Source organism: Diabrotica virgifera, chromosome 1, assembly GCF_917563875.1.
Source record: "Diabrotica virgifera virgifera chromosome 1, PGI_DIABVI_V3a".
NCBI lineage: Eukaryota > Metazoa > Arthropoda > Insecta > Coleoptera > Chrysomelidae > Diabrotica > Diabrotica virgifera.
Genome location: NC_065443.1, coordinates 218,192,657 through 218,210,208, shown reverse-complemented (window position 1 = coordinate 218,210,208; position 17,552 = coordinate 218,192,657). Strand labels below are relative to the sequence as shown.

Below are 17,552 nucleotides of genomic sequence, written 5' to 3'. Positions count from 1 at the left end.
TTTTTGATGTTCCGTAATATCGTTGATTGAAATAAACGGTAATCTTAGCGCCATCTACACGATAATTGTGAAAATATCCGAAGTAAGAAATTCATATTTTATCAATAGAACGTCAAAATGATTAGCAAAATCTTAAAAAAATCGAGTACAATTTAATTCATTTTTTGCGTTGTAAATATTAAGCGATAACAATTAAATAATAAATTTAAAAATTACCGGTGAAAGTTGAATTAGTAATCCGCCAGGAGCGCCACCAGCGAAGGTCAGAGCCTATAAAACTGTATTACATTTAATCTTTCAAATACTTTATTTTTTAAGATAATAGGTTAAATATGCATTCTAAATCGGTCAAAATGTTTAAGGTCATTACTTATGCTAAAGTAAAAAAGTTTTATAGAGATTGTTAAAGATTTTAATTTTTGTGGAAATGGCGTTCGTTATATTTTTAACTTTTTACTAAACAATTCGAAAGGGTTCTATTATTTTCACGTTCATTTGCTTAATTTTTAAGATATCAACTTCTTTCGGTGCTCATTTATTAGGTATTTCTGAGTATTTTTACAAATGTATATTAAGTAGATTTTATAAAATGCATCATTTTCCTGTTAATTAGGCTTGAATAATTAGATTTAAGTACTCGCCGAAAAAAAAATACATTTAGTTATCTAGTTATTAGTTACACTTTGAGTTAATAATAAAAAGCTTTTCAAAGTTTTAATTTTGGTAGTGATAACTTTTTTGTAAAAAACAATTTTTAAGCGCTTTACGAGAAACCGCTTGAAAACATGCATTTTTTCACAAAAAAAAAATAAAAATTTTTGATCTTTAATAACTCAAAAAGTATTGATTTATTTTAGTAACTTTATATAACAAATTCTGCTTATAATTGGTCCTTCTATCGATTTTTGGAGTTATTTTTATTAAAAAATAATTTTCACCTCAAGAAGGGGCGGTATCCACCTTCAGGGTAAAAGCGCAAGGTGTCACCATGCCACCTTTGTTTCTTAAGGTATCGTCTAACCACTCACCAATTTTCGTGAAAATCGATGAATGTTCACCGAAATTGAAGGTAATAGTTGATTTTTACCTTCAGTGACTGCACTATATAAAAGGAATTGCAATTTAATGATCCAAATACGCGTATTTTGGGAGCTCATACATTTTTAAAGTATATGTAGTCGCCAAAAAATTAATTTAATACATTTTATGTACAACTCTCTCTTAAGCTGGGAAGATAGGGTGGTTTTCTTGCGAAGGGGTTGTAGCTCAATAATCGAAATGCGCGTGATTTAAGAGTTTATTCTTAGAATATATAAGCTATAGGAATTATATCCGCGATACCACATACTTTGATTTTTTTCAGAATGTTTCTCTTAAGTTAAATCAATTAAAGGGTTGTTTGGGGATGAAGGGGGTGAGCTCAAAAATCGAAACAATATCATTTCAAGAGCTCATAGATAGCTCGTAGTTCTGCCGCAAAGATCGATTCAATATCCTTATTTTTAAATAGTGGGGGGCTGAGTCAGCCCACTAAAATATTAAATTCCTGCTCAGTGTAACGAGCTCAAAATATTTAATTTGCGGAATAAGAAAGCTTATAAATAGCTCATAAATCAGCGCTATTTGTTTTTTAATTTTTGCAAGTGGGGGGGGGGCAGCTCAACACGGGTAGTTTAAGTCGAATGAGAAGTTCATCACCGCCACAGAAGCCTACTTTGCAGACCTCGAGAAAACATATTTTTTAGACGAGTTCAAGAAGGGGGAGCATCGCTGGCTCAAATGTATCGAGCTAAAAGAAGACTAAAAAAGGCAGCTTCCATAAATACGACAATTATAGAACTATTTCTCTTATATCACATGCCAGTAAAATAATGCTACATTATAATCAATGAGAGACTAAAAAGATTACTTCAAAGAGAAATTCCACAAGAACAAACTAGATTTACCAAAGGTAGAGGTACTCGAGGAACCTGCTGAATATAAGACAGATAATCGAAAAATCTAGGGAATTCAATATTCCACTATATGCTTTATATATTATCGCAAGGCATTGGACAAGGTCAAGCGGAGACATTTATGGCGAATACTAAAAGGAGTAGGCCTACCACAACACCTTATTTTGCTTATAACTGAACTATACGAACACACTACAGGATCAGTTAAAGTACTTGACACACTTTCAAATGAATTTCATCCAGAGCGGGGTGTCAGATAGGGAGGCAGATAACCGGCCTATTAGAAATATCTCGAGAACTAAAGGCAACATAATCATGAAAATTATAATAAAGGAGTTTTGAGGGATGATCTATTAAATGAAAATATTTTCATCTCTTTGCAACTTCCGGTTATACCGGAAGTTGCTTATAACTTGGTTTTTTTTAAATGGGACACCCTGTATATTTTTACATTTTTGGATTCTTCTCAATATCTTCTTTCTTAAAATATGAGATTTTGTAATATTATACAGGGTATTTTAAAAAATATTTACGATTTTTATTAATTTCGTAGCAAACTTCACACCCTGTAGAATTGTAATAGTTTGACATTAAAAACTCTGCTTACGTTCAAGTGATTTTTAATATAGTCTATTATTGTTAAGAATCATTAGTATAGCTAATTTTGAAATTTTAGTATACAGGGTTGGTCGAAACTCGGAATGAATATTTTCTGAGTTTTCTTAAATAGAACACCCTGTATTTTAGTATTGTAATGAAATGATATTTCATAGTACTTTTTTTATTTTATAAGTATACCTATATTTAACTGCTTTAATTTGTGAGTTATTGGTGATTCAAGCTAAACATTAATTGCAACAAAAAATACGTAAAATTTTATTATGTTGGCCGTGAAAATATTTAATCACAAATAATTTTTCAGAAATAAATACATATTAATCCAGACTGATCCTTAAAATTACCAATAATGGTTTAGCTATCAAAATACCTTCGTAGTTAAGATTGTTGGTGCGACTAACAATTAAGCACAAATTAAAGCAGTTAGGTATAGGGAATGCTTAAGAAATAAAAAAGTACCGTAAAATATCATTTCATTACAATACTAAAATACAGGGTGTTTCATTTAAGAAAACTCAGAAAATACTTATTCCGAGTTTCGACCAACCCTGTATACTAAAATTAAAAATTTAGCTATACTAATGATTCTTAACAATAGTAGACTATATTAAAAATCATTTGAACGAAGTAGAGTTTTAGTTGTCAAACTACTACAATTCTATAGGGTGTGAATATTGCTACGAAATTAATAAAAAAACATAATTACCTTTTAAAATGCCCTGTATAACATTACAAATCCTCATACTTCAAGAAAGAAGACATCGAAGAGAATCCAAAAATGTAAAAATATACAGGGTGTCCCATTAAAAAAAATGAAGTTATAAGCAACTTCCGGTATAACCGGAAGTTGCAAAGAGATGAAAATATTTTCATTTAATAGATCATCCTTCAAAACCCCTGCATTCCAATTTTCATGATTCTGTTGCCTTTAGTTCTCGAGATATTTCTAATAGCCCAGTTATCTGCCTCACCCTGTATATGGGGAGTATATTATGAGAAGAGCACTTGAAGGATGGAAAAAATGCATATCATTAAATGGTCATAAAATAAACAACCTACGTCTCGCAAATGACACAGCTCTTCTTGCAAATAGTCAAGCAGAGCTGATTGATCTTGTACGACTGGTTGAAAACAAAAGTCAAATATTTGGTCTGCAATTAAACATATCAAAGACAAAGATCATGATTGTGAATAGACTACATAACAATCATCCACATATAACCACAATCGATCGGTTAGAGGTTGTGAGCTCATCCTTATATCTAGGATCATTACAAATACAGGGTCACTACAGGAAGAAATAAAACGTAGATATGATCTAGCAAAAGCCACCCCAGCAGAAATGACCACAATATGGAAGGACTGTCAAATTTCAAGAGCGTTAAAGATGAGGTTGATCAACTGCTTAATATATTCAATGCTGACCTACGGATGTGAATCTTGGACCCTGAGAAATTCGGAAAGAAGAAAGATAGTCGCCACTGAAATGTTCTATTGGAGGCGAATGCTACGAATTCCTTGGACGGACCATAGAACAAATAATTCAATTTTAAGAGGGCTAAAAGTTAGCCAACGACTCTTCAGTAAAGTCCATCTCTAACAATTAAAATACTTTGGACACGTTATGAGAACAAACACACAAAACATGGAAAGACTCATTATACAAGGAAATTTGGAAGGCCGAAGATCACGAGGAATATCCCCAACAAAATGGATTGATCAAATTACAGGAATATGCAGAAGACCTATGTATGAGTTAAAAGAAATGACCAGAAACAGATCTTTGGAGACGGACAATACACGACATCACGTCGACCACTACACTCCCTCCGGGGGGTCAGGATTGAAGAGAGAGGAATGAAGACTACTTTCAGAAATAAATCACGACTTTTCCAAAAATTTTCGTTTTTATTTTGAAGGCTAAGTATTTATAGGAGCGCCCGAGTAGATAACTATCATACAAGGAAAGATGTTATAATCGTCAGGTCCAGCTACAAGAAGACAAAGATAATATGGATAATAATATAGGGTAAATCCAATTTTAAAATATATAATCAAAATTTAGTTTATCAATATAGTCCAGAAACCGAAGCTTTTCACCTCGCAATCTTTACAGAATGAATCGATTTGCTTTAAAATTTGAGAATAAGTAGTGGATAGTCCAAGGATCAAAATCTATATGATGCCGAAAGGCGCTTTTACCATAGGGGTGGTTGCCACCTCTTCTCGAGGGTGGAAATGTTTTATTATTTTTTGGCCGCAAACATGATAAAAACGTTGATTCTAAGCAAAAAATGTTCTTTACATTTTTTTGATAAAGTTAATAGTTTTCGATTTATTCGCTATCGAAAGTGTTAGTTTTATATCGAGAAAATCAATGTTGCACCAATTGTACTCATTTACGATTAACTCAATTTTTGCCGTAGAAAAAATTTTTTCAAACCAAGTTCTTGGGAATTAAATAACCTACAATTTCATAATTAAACATTTTTTCATATCTCTGATGCTAATCTTTCTATTCTGAAGAAAATGGCATTTTTTTACCATACTACAAAAATTCGTTAATCGCCTTCAACTCCAGTTTTTTTAAAACTAATCAGTTTAAGCCACTCAAACTTCTAGAATCTATTAATAATACATAAATACAGAAGAATAAATAAGGCCAATGACTAAATACACCCCTAACTTACATTATTATGCTTCCAATTGGATTTCTCCTTTTTTTTAAACATATTGATTTTTTAAGCGTAACTTTTTTATTTTTTATCTTAGGAAGTTTGGTAAAAATGAATTTTGTAGGTTTTTATAAGTTCTATAAGCATATTGTTATTAAATCTTTAAAAATCCTCAGTCGCAAAAAGAGGTGACTTTGAAAGGGTTGGTAAAGATAGTTTTTGCATGTTATTACAAGTTTTAATTGTCATTAGTTCACTGAATTTTTGCCGTAGAAAAAATTTTTGCAAACCAGGCTCTTAGGAATTAAATAAACAACAATTTTATTATTAAACATTTTTTCGTATCTCTGATGCTAATCTTTCTATTCTGAAGAAAAAGCCATTTTTTCCAAACTACCTACAAAAATTCGTTATTCGCTTTTAACTCCATTTTTTAAACTAATCATTCTAGACCGGTCAAACTTCTAGAACCCATTAATAATACATACATAAAGAAAACCAAATAAGGTCAATGACTAATTTTAATCAGGGTGGTGATTAGGGTGGTTGCTTCCGATCACTTTTTCGCTGAAAAAAAATAGGGCTGACATCTTTTCATTATAAGTCACTTAATTTTTGAGCGGAGACTTTTTTTCTATTTCTGGAGATAGATGTTTTTAAATACTTTAAATTAGTTTCAACAAGTGATTCTCGAGAAATGCATAGTTTTCCCGTCTTTGACTTTGAAACTACAATATTTAGCATTTGACGAAGAAGAGCTAACATATAATAAAGTATAGCTCGATTACTATTGGTCTTAAAAAAATTAAAAAAATCGGTTTTGTTTATTTTTTCAAAAGGTACATTTTTGTTAAGTAAAGTTGTTTTTTTTTTCGTTTTAAACCAACACTTTCGATAGCGAATAAATCGAAAACTATTAATTTTATCACAAAAATATAGAGAACGTTTTTTGCTTAGAATGAACGTTTTTACCAACTTTTGTGGTCAAAATATAATAATAAATTTCCACTCACCAGATGGGGTGGCAACCACCCCCATGGTAAAAGCGCCTTTCGGTATCATATAGTGTTTGATCCTTGGACTATCCACTACTTATTCTCAAATTTTCAAGCAAATCTATTCATTCTCTAAAAATTGCGAGGTTCTGTCCTATTTTAAGCTTCATTACTTGGACTAATACTTATTTTAAAATGTTTAATTTGCCTCGCCTAAGAGGTTTCCTAGAAATCCATATACTAATGCATAATGAACAACACTTACCCTTATCTTTGTTTACAGCCTCCACAGCAAGCGGCAACGCTCCCAAAACCACTTGAGCCTGCCGATACGCTCCCAAGAATCCTATGGTCACTGATTCACTAAAGTTATGCACCCCGGTTCCCGTAAGGTATTCATACAACACGGAATAGTTCGCACTGCTGTCCTTCTCGACGTTCCTTTCCTTTGATCCGGGACACGTGAGCTCGTCGTCGGGATTAGTAACGTTTTCAGAACCGTTTAGAGAGTTCACTGCGATTATAATCAGTAGTGGTATTTTTGTCACTATGCGTTTCGGAAATTTCATTGTTTTATGTAAGTTTTAGTCACTTTAGGTTTTACGTCTTCATTTTAGGTGTCACATTCTTTAAAATTCTGAGATATCTGAAAGTTATAATAAATTAGTACATTAAAAATTAGGTGCTACAACAGTATGCGTTCTACCCCGAGGATGTGGACTACCTGTGCATGTAGCTCTATAGTCCAAGATCTTTAAGCTGATTTTGCTCGTGATAAGTAATAAGAAAAAATTGTACGAGGATATGTTGAATTAGTTGTGTACATGAGTTTCCCCTACGGACGGAAACAAGAGTGGGGGAAGAGGGTAGTTATAAGGGGTCAAAGTCGCGATTTTTATTTTTTTTGTGACGCTCTAGATCGAGATAGTGCACCAAAATTTGGGTATAAGTAGATCATGACGGAACTAAGCAAAATCTCCAGGGGCCGAACGCTACGTGGGGACAAAGGGGTGATGGGCAGGGGTGAATATAACAATTATAAGGGTTTTTTGTGACGTTCGTTATCGATATAGTGCACAAAAATTTGGAAATAAGTAGATAACAACGTAACTAAGCAAAACCTCCAGAGGCGGAACGCTGCGTGGGGGACAAAGGGTGGTGGGCTGGAGTTGAATATAAAAATTATATGTTGTTCTGAAGCTATTTCCTTGTGGCATTTTTATGATTAATTATTTATATGGGAAATAAGCCACAATTAAAATGAAAAAAATAATTTTATTAACGTTTCGGCGCCCAAATCGGGTGCCGTTGTCAAAATACAAAATATTACTAAAATAAACTAAAGTGTTGTTGCTAAGCAAAAAAATTCTTCTAATAATTTATTTAATCTCACTCATTTATATTGGCAATTCAGACATATATTATACATTTTAAAGTAGAAGACTTTAAAATGATATTGCCAATATTTATGAGTTGCGTTCCTGGGACGACTTACTGAAAGATAGTTCATTCGATTACATGAAATTAACCCCAACTCAAGAATATCCGTCATAAAAAATTATAGCATGTGATATGTCTTTAAAAAGACAACCAAATGCAACGACAGTAAAATTCTCGCGTTAGAGACTTCATAGTAAATCACAAGGGAAAACCAGGAAAAACCCTGTGATACTATCCCGACATCGTAAGTATTTGGCCTTACATTAATTTACTCTCAAAAAATAATACCAAATTCTGACTTGTAACATGTTTAAATTATAAATAATATTAATAATACTAGATATATAAGTAATACTAAAATATAAAATATGTACTAGCTCGATATTATTGACTTACTAATCTTGGTATTTTCTTTCTATTGACTTCCTCTTTCAGTATGGGTAACCACATCCTACTGCATTCTACCGAGGAATTTGCGACACAATTGGTTTCATTTAGCATAATTAGAGCCGCTTCTTTGATTTTTCTCTTTTTACTATCTGATTCTTTCAGGACTATACTTGAATCTCTCCACTGAACTCTATGTTCATTATCCCATGCGTGTTGACATATTTGAGATCTCTCAAATTCTCTATTTTTAATATAAGATTGATGTTCACTTATTCTAACGTCTAATGGTCTTGATGTCTCACCTAAATAAAATTGTTCGCATTCACAAGGTATTTTATAAATGCAATTCTTTGTTCTTTCTTGATCATTGTTAGGTTTAGTTTTAGATAGAATAGATCTCAATGTGTTTGTTGTTTTGAATGTTGTTGAAATGTTGAATTTATTTCCTATTGTTTTAAGTTTCTCGGATAGTCCTTTTATATATGGTATTGATATTTTCCTCGTATTATTTCTGGTGAATGTTGTAGGATCCCGTTCTAAGTTGTTCTGTTCCATTCGATCCAATCTTGACAATTCCTTATTTATAAACGATAAAGGATAATCATTTTTTAATAAAACAGATGTTAACAATTGTTTTTCTGCTAAAAAGGAATTTTCGTTAGAACAAGTAATTTTGGCTCTATCATATAAGGATTTAATGATTCCCTTTTTAACGTTGATGTTGTGATTTGACTTGTAATTGAGATATCTGTTGGTGTGTGTTGGTTTTCTATACACTTGAGTCTCATATCCAATATCCTTCTTTGAGATCAAAACATCGAGGAAAGGTAGGCTGTTATTGTATTCCTTTTCCATTGTAAATTTTATTGTCTCTTCTTGATCGTTTATAATATTCAGGAACGTATCCAACAATTCTGATCTATGAGGCCATATTGAAAACACATCATCTACATATCTCCACCATACTGTGGGTTTTAAATTTTGTTTAGAAATAATATTAGTTTCGAAATCCTCCATAAATATATTAGCCAATAATGGAGATAAAGAAGAGCCCATTGCTAGACCAAAATTTTGTTTATAGAATTCATTGTTTAGTTGAAAATAGGTATTATGGGTACATAATGTCAATAACTCCATTATAGCTGATACATTTAGTCTTGTCCTAGTTGCCAATGTATTATCATTCTCTAATTTCGTTTTGATTATGTTTAAAGTTTTATCTAATGGTACATTTGTAAATAAACTGTTTATGTCAAAACTTACTAAAATATTATTTGGATTAAATTCAATAGTTGATAATTTGTTTAAAAAATGTTTTGTATTTTTTATAAAAGTGTCATCATTATTAGCAAATGGTTTTAGAATGTTTAATAAGAATTTTGATAGTTCACTACAAGGAGAATTGATGGTACTACAAATGGGTCTAAGTGGTATGTTCGCTTTATGAATTTTCGGCACTCCATAAAAATGTGGTGTCTTACTGTAGTGAGGTGTCATTAATTTTCTTTGATAGTATGTTAGATCATTTTTAAATTTGAATAAAGTTTTATATATTTTGTTTTCCAGTGTCTTCGTTGGATCCTTCGTTAATTTGCTATAAGGTCCATTTGTAATTAGATCTGTAATTTTGTCCTCATATTGTATTTTATTCATTTTTATTCACAAATACAATATGAGGACAAAATTACAGATCTAATTACAAATGGACCTTATAGCAAATTAACGAAGGATCCAACGAAGACACTGGAAAACAAAATATATAAAACTTTATTCAAATTTAAAAATGATCTAACATACTATCAAAGAAAATTAATGACACCTCACTACAGTAAGACACCACATTTTTATGGAGTGCCGAAAATTCATAAAGCGAACATACCACTTAGACCCATTTGTAGTACCATCAATTCTCCTTGTAGTGAACTATCAAAATTCTTATTAAACATTCTAAAACCATTTGCTAATAATGATGACACTTTTATAAAAAATACAAAACATTTTTTAAACAAATTATCAACTATTGAATTTAATCCAAATAATATTTTAGTAAGTTTTGACATAAACAGTTTATTTACAAATGTACCATTAGATAAAACTTTAAACATAATCAAAACGAAATTAGAGAATGATAATACATTGGCAACTAGGACAAGACTAAATGTATCAGCTATAATGGAGTTATTGACATTATGTACCCATAATACCTATTTTCAACTAAACAATGAATTCTATAAACAAAATTTTGGTCTAGCAATGGGCTCTTCTTTATCTCCATTATTGGCTAATATATTTATGGAGGATTTCGAAACTAATATTATTTCTAAACAAAATTTAAAACCCACAGTATGGTGGAGATATGTAGATGATGTGTTTTCAATATGGCCACATAGATCAGAATTGTTGGATACGTTCCTGAATATTATAAACGATCAAGAAGAGACAATAAAATTTACAATGGAAAAGGAATACAATAACAGCCTACCTTTCCTCGATGTTTTGATCTCAAAGAAGGATATTGGATATGAGACTCAAGTGTATAGAAAACCAACACACACCAACAGATATCTCAATTACAAGTCAAATCACAACATCAACGTTAAAAAGGGAATCATTAAATCCTTATATGATAGAGCCAAAATTACTTGTTCTAACGAAAATTCCTTTTTAGCAGAAAAACAATTGTTAACATCTGTTTTATTAAAAAATGATTATCCTTTATCGTTTATAAATAAGGAATTGTCAAGATTGGATCGAATGGAACAGAACAACTTAGAACGGGATCCTACAACATTCACCAGAAATAATACGAGGAAAATATCAATACCATATATAAAAGGACTATCCGAGAAACTTAAAACAATAGGAAATAAATTCAACATTTCAACAACATTCAAAACAACAAACACATTGAGATCTATTCTATCTAAAACTAAACCTAACAATGATCAAGAAAGAACAAAGAATTGCATTTATAAAATACCTTGTGAATGCGAACAATTTTATTTAGGTGAGACATCAAGACCATTAGACGTTAGAATAAGTGAACATCAATCTTATATTAAAAATAGAGAATTTGAGAGATCTCAAATATGTCAACACGCATGGGATAATGAACATAGAGTTCAGTGGAGAGATTCAAGTATAGTCCTGAAAGAATCAGATAGTAAAAAGAGAAAAATCAAAGAAGCGGCTCTAATTATGCTAAATGAAACCAATTGTGTCGCAAATTCCTCGGTAGAATGCAGTAGGATGTGGTTACCCATACTGAAAGAGGAAGTCAATAGAAAGAAAATACCAAGATTAGTAAGTCAATAATATCGAGCTAGTACATATTTTATATTTTAGTATTACTTATATATCTAGTATTATTAATATTATTTATAATTTAAACATGTTACAAGTCAGAATTTGGTATTATTTTTTGAGAGTAAATTAATGTAAGGCCAAATACTTACGATGTCGGGATAGTATCACAGGGTTTTTCCTGGTTTTCCCTTGTGATTTACTATGAAGTCTCTAACGCGAGAATTTTACTGTCGTTGCATTTGGTTGTCTTTTTAAAGACATATCACATGCTATAATTTTTTATGACGGATATTCTTGAGTTGGGGTTAATTTCATGTAATCGAATGAACTATCTTTCAGTAAGTCGTCCCAGGAACGCAACTCATAAATATTGGCAATATCATTTTAAAGTCTTCTACTTTAAAATGTATAATATATGTCTGAATTGCCAATATAAATGAGTGAGATTAAATAAATTATTAGAAGAATTTTTTTGCTTAGCAACAACACTTTAGTTTATTTTAGTAATATTTTGTATTTTGACAACGGCACCCGATTTGGGCGTCGAAACGTTAATAAAATTATTTTTTTCATTTTAATTGTGGCTTATTTCCCATATAAATAATTAATCATAAAAATTATAGGGACGAACGTCATAAAAACCCTCTTATAATTTTTATATTCACCTCTGCCCACCACCCTTTGTCCCCTACGCAGCATTCCGCCCCTTAGACTTTGCTTAGTTACGTCATGATCTACTTATTCCCAAATTTTGGTGAACTATCTCGATCATGAGCGTCACAAAAAAACCCCTTATAATTTGTATATTCACCCGTGCCCGCCACCCTTTTATCCCTCGCGCAGCGTTCCGCCCCTGGAGATTTTGCTTAGCTGCGTCATAATCTACTTATTCCCAAACACCCAAATATTTATTTGGTGCACTCTCTCGATCATACGCGTCACAAAAAAACCCCTTATAATTTTTATATTCACCCTTGCTCGCCACCCCTTTGTCCCCACGGAGCTGTCCGCCCCTGGAGATTTTGCTTAGTTAGGTCATGACATACTTATTCCCAAATTTTGGTGCACTATCTCGAGCATGAGGTCACAAAAAAAATATAAGAAACCGCGACTTTGAGCCCTTATCAATACCCTCCTCCCCCTATTTTTTAAAATTATAATATAATAAAAACTTTCTATTTTTTTAAAATTATAATATAATAAAAACTTTCTGAGAAACGTTAATTTGTTTATAACTATTTTTTTTAACATTTAAAGATTATGCAAAAAAATTAAAAATTTATATTTTGTCGAGAAAATGTTAAATAGGCATCTCATCTTTATAAGATTTCAAAGTTTGATCCGTTTATCATAATTATTTTGGTTATTATTGCGACCGTAAATTATTAATTAACAATTGAATTGTTGCTAAAATATTCGTTCAATTTTCACCAGCTTCTGGAACTATAATCTAAACCAAGAAGGCTTTTAAGTCACCAAATTATTTAATTATTGGTAGATAATTACTTATCTAAAATTTTATTTGAAAATTAAAAGTTTTTTTGGGAAAACCCGCATTTTCCAAAGAAATTTTCGTCGAAGCAGATCGGGAAAAACACGGCTCTATGTAGAATTTAATCACGGTGAATTTTTATTTGGGTGTTTTTCTTGTAAAGTTAAAATCTTCGGAGTTATAGAGCAATAATTGAAAAAACACGATTTTCGTGCTCCATTTTGTTTATTAAAAAGTAGCACACTATCTGAGGACTTTGCATACCTATATTATTAATATATAGGATCTTATAATTCGATTCCAGCAATAAAATTGCTGGTAAATAACTTTTCCCAAAAATGGCCTATTCTCCGATAATCAGCCCAGACTAGATGGCATTAATATTTAGTTAATTATATTTATTAATATCTTTTTAATTACTGTTAATAAAAAATTTATTAATTTAAGCATTATGTTTATATGGGATTTAGCCACAATTATTCGTGTAATGAGAATTACATTTTTAATTAACCTAAAAACCATCATAACCTAAAGAAAAAACAGGTTATAAAATATTCCCAAAATTTTTCATAATAATTTTTCTTTTTCTCCTTTGAGAACGATTTACAGAGTGGTAATCGAAAAGTCAAAACTTTAGTTAACACGTTGACGGAGAGAACGTCTATAGACGTCTAATTTCCATTGATGTAATGTTAATTCCCTGTTCTACTTTGCAAAATACATATAGTGCCACAACCAGAGACATGTTAAGGATAGACCGGGCTAGACATATGCCACTCAATGCATCGAGTTGTAACGCATACATAGGATTGAGTAGTCTAGCCATCTTTGTCTGTCACATGCGCGGGATCGTTTGGTTAAAAGAGATAGATAGACCACCGATCGACTGTTTCCATGCTGTTTCCGCGTTACGCTTTTTTGGTGAGTATGCCTTGTCTACGCTTAATATGTCAATGGTCACAACCAGTGGCGTACCAAACTCCGTCGGGGTCCCCCCGCACAATTGAAAATGGGCCCCCTTTAAAAAATTACTAAATGCGACATTTGTAACAAATACCTATGTCTGTTACAGCCCAGTAAATCAACGTTAAATATGGCCATACCGTGTAATTTTCAGTCTCACCACCGAATTGGTCAACTCAAGTCTTTTCGAGTTATTTATGAGTAAAAATGTTTATAGTTCAACAAAAAAAACACGTTTTTAGGCGATTTTTCGCAAACAGTTCAAAGAGTAAGTATTCGATCGAAAAGGATATTGTGAGCAAAAATGAATCTAGCTTATAAAAAAATGAAAAAAAATGAAGTCTATGGACTCAGTAAAAGAAAAGTAGTAGCTCATGAAAAGTTTTTTGTGTTCGTGAAATTCTAAATCGAATATTTCAACGTGAAATAACCAAAATATGCAATACTTTTCGGGGAAACTCATTCAATCTTTTTTAAAGTGTGTAAAAGAAGCTTTATTGTTTACAAAAGTTTCTAGCATCAAAACTAAGCCAGTTACGCTCAAAGTACAGTTAATCCCATTTTTTGGTAAAAAAATTGTGAAAATCTCCCCCTATTTAGAATAGAAATATGCTTTATTGTCACTGAAAATTATACAATTTTATGGACAAAGCTTAACATAGATTCACGAAAAAGATATACATAGCAATAACAAATACAATTTTATGAAATTAGATAAATCGTCAATAAAAAAAATATAAACAAGTTAAAAAAGTGAAGTAAAAAAACAAAAACTTATATTGCAAAATTACTATAAATTGCAAAATTGAACATACAACATAATATAATAAAACACAAACAAAGGAACTAATAAGTTTAAGCTGCTGTTTGTGACACCCAAATATATATAAATACACTTTAGTTACTTGTACATTACTGTGATTTCTTAGTTAGTCATTAAGAAACTCTTCTACTGAATAATATGGTCTTTTAGATAAATGAGCTTTTGTCATTTTACGGAACTTGAGAAAGGATGTTGCAGATTTGAGTTGTAAAGGGAGATGGTTGTATAGTTTTTTTGCGGAATATAGTATAGATTTCTTTACTAACTCAGAAAATGGGATGGGTAAATAGACATCAAAAGCTGAATTTCTGGTGGAGTAGTCAAGATGAGGCCTTGCTGGAAAGACATGCATTTGTTTACGAATTAAGAAAACAGTTTCTAAAATATACAAAGATGGAAGAGTTAAAATTTCGTGATCTTTAAAGTAACTTCTGCAATGGGTTGTTCTTCTGAGGCCAAACAGATATCTTACTGCTCTTTTTTGTAATTTGAAAATAACATCAAATTGGGCAGCTGTACTAGACCCCCAAAAAGAAAGACCATATCGAAGATGAGACTCGAATAAAGAAAAATATGTTATTTTAGAAGATGCTCAATTGAGTTCCTTCGAAACAGATCTTATTGCATAGCAGGCCGAGGCGAGTTTCTTACTTAACAAATCGATATGAAGGGACCATTTGAGGTTGCTGTCTAAAAGAATACCAAGAAATTTTACAGAATCAACGGTAGAGATCTGGCTGCTATTCACAAGCAGGGGTTGAAGAGCACCTTTATATGATAATGCTACCGTTTTATCCACGTTAAAGGAGAGTAAATTAGAGTCAGACCAGGTTTTTATCGTAAGAAGATCAGAAGTTATAGTTGCATGAAAAGTTGTAATAGTTGAGTTGCTCCAAGTGATACTGGTATCACCAGCAAAAATAAAAATTTTTCCATCGATTTTTAAATTAGTGATGTCATTTATAAAGATCAGGAAAAGTAGGGGACCCAATACTGAACCTTGTGGTACTCCACATATAATGTTTTTGAGACTAGAGTCAGTATCATTTGCTCTAACCAATTGTTTCCTATTATCTAAGTAAGATTTGAACCAATTCAAAGAAATACCTCGAATTCCATAGTAATTAAGTTTTTTAATCAAAGTGTTGTGATTTACACAATCAAAAGCTTTGGAATAGTCACAGAAAACAGTGGCAGTATAAAGATTATTGTTTAGTGCTTGGTAAACCTCGTGAAGTACAGAAAACATGGCATCAGTTGTAAATTTATTAGTTAAGAAGCCTAATTGATTTTGTGATAAAATATTGTTATCAAAGAGAAAGGACATAAGTCGGGTTTTTATGAGCCTCTCAATAATTTTGGAGAGTACCGGTAGTAGGGCAATAGGTCTATATTTGCAGGCATTAGATTTTTCGCCCCCTTTATGAAGAGGAATAATAATGGCTGTCTTTAGGCACTCTGGAAATTTACCGTTTTCAAAGGAATCATTAATTAGTGACACGAGGAGTTCTAACACATTATCTGTGAGATTTGAGAAGATTTTTAGGGATAGTCCATCAGTACTACAAGATGATTTGCTTTTAATACTATTGATCGTTTGGATCAATTCAGATTTATAGATTGGTCTTATAAAGAATGAATTCGAGACAATTTCTGAATTAGGGAGAGGAAATGGGATCTTCTTGAGACTGAATAGTTGATGTTATATTTTTACTCACGTTAATGAAGTATTCGTTTAGATTTTCAGGGTTTGGAAGGGCAAATGTTTGAGCTGCGCGGGTTTTATTTCGAAGATCGTTTATTATGGACCAAGTTTCTTTTGCAACACTTTTGGAGCTTCCCAGACGATTTTGATAGTAGACTTTTTTAGCTGATTTGATGAGTTTTAGGTATGTGACTCTGTAATTGGTGATATATTGAGTGACAGAGACGTTGGTAGTAAATTTCTTGATACAGGGTGTCTGCGTAACTTTGCAGCATATGGGAAACTTTTTTAATATCAATTTTAAGAAAAAAAGTCATTGTTTATAAAGTGCTCTGCATAGTCTAAAACCCAAGATGCAATCATCAGATATCAAATTTTGTCAACAGTATACGAGGTATGTCAAAAAATATTAATTTCGCTCAAGAGCCAAACTACCTTTATACTTCAAAATATCAAAAAATTTTATTATGAAAAGTTATTTGTAATTAAAAACCATATTCAAATATGCAATAAAAGCCTTCTACGTGAAAAAAAAATTTCTGAGATTTTCCTAAATTACCGATTCCGAACATCATTTTTATTTATTAGAGATGTAATAACTCTTTTATTAATAATTTTAGGAAAAAACTTATTCTTCATAAAAATCTGTGCATGGTCTAAACCTCAAGATAAAACCATCAGTTTTCCAAGTTTGTTAATTTTATACGAGGTGTGTCAAATAATATGAATTTAGAAAGAATATAGAAAGAATTCTTTCTAAATTCATATTATTTGATACACCTCGTATAAAATTAACAAACCTGGATAACTGATGGATGCATCTTGAGGTTTAGACCATGTACAGATTTTTATGAAGAATACCTTTTTTTCCTAAAATTATTAATAAAAGAGTTATTACAGGTCTAATAAATAAAAATGATGTTCGGAATCAGTAATTTAGGAAAATCTCAGAAATTTTTTTTCTCGTAGATGGCTGTTATTGCATATTTGAATATGGTTTTGAATTATAAATAACCTTTGATAATAAATTTTTTTGATATTTTGAAATATAAAGGTAGTTTGCTCTTGAGCGAAATTAATATATTTTGACATACCTCGTATACTGTTGACAAAATTTGATATCTGATGATTGCACCTTAGGTTTTAGACTATCCAGAGCATTTTATAAAGAATAATTTTTTTTCGTAAAA

At 31.4% G+C, this 17,552-nt stretch overlaps 1 protein-coding gene across 1 annotated transcript in view; it reads right to left on the bottom strand.

The window, feature by feature from the left end:
- LOC114330024 (guanylate cyclase 32E) overlaps positions 1 to 6,876 on the bottom strand; it is a 965,459-nt gene extending 958,583 nt beyond the window's left edge. The window contains exon 1 of the mRNA XM_050647412.1: positions 6,509 to 6,876. Coding sequence (XP_050503369.1) covers positions 6,509 to 6,812 — 304 coding nt within the window. The 5' untranslated portion in view covers positions 6,813 to 6,876. The remainder of the gene's footprint in view (positions 1 to 6,508) is intronic.
- Positions 6,877 to 17,552: the final 10,676 nt, after the last annotated feature.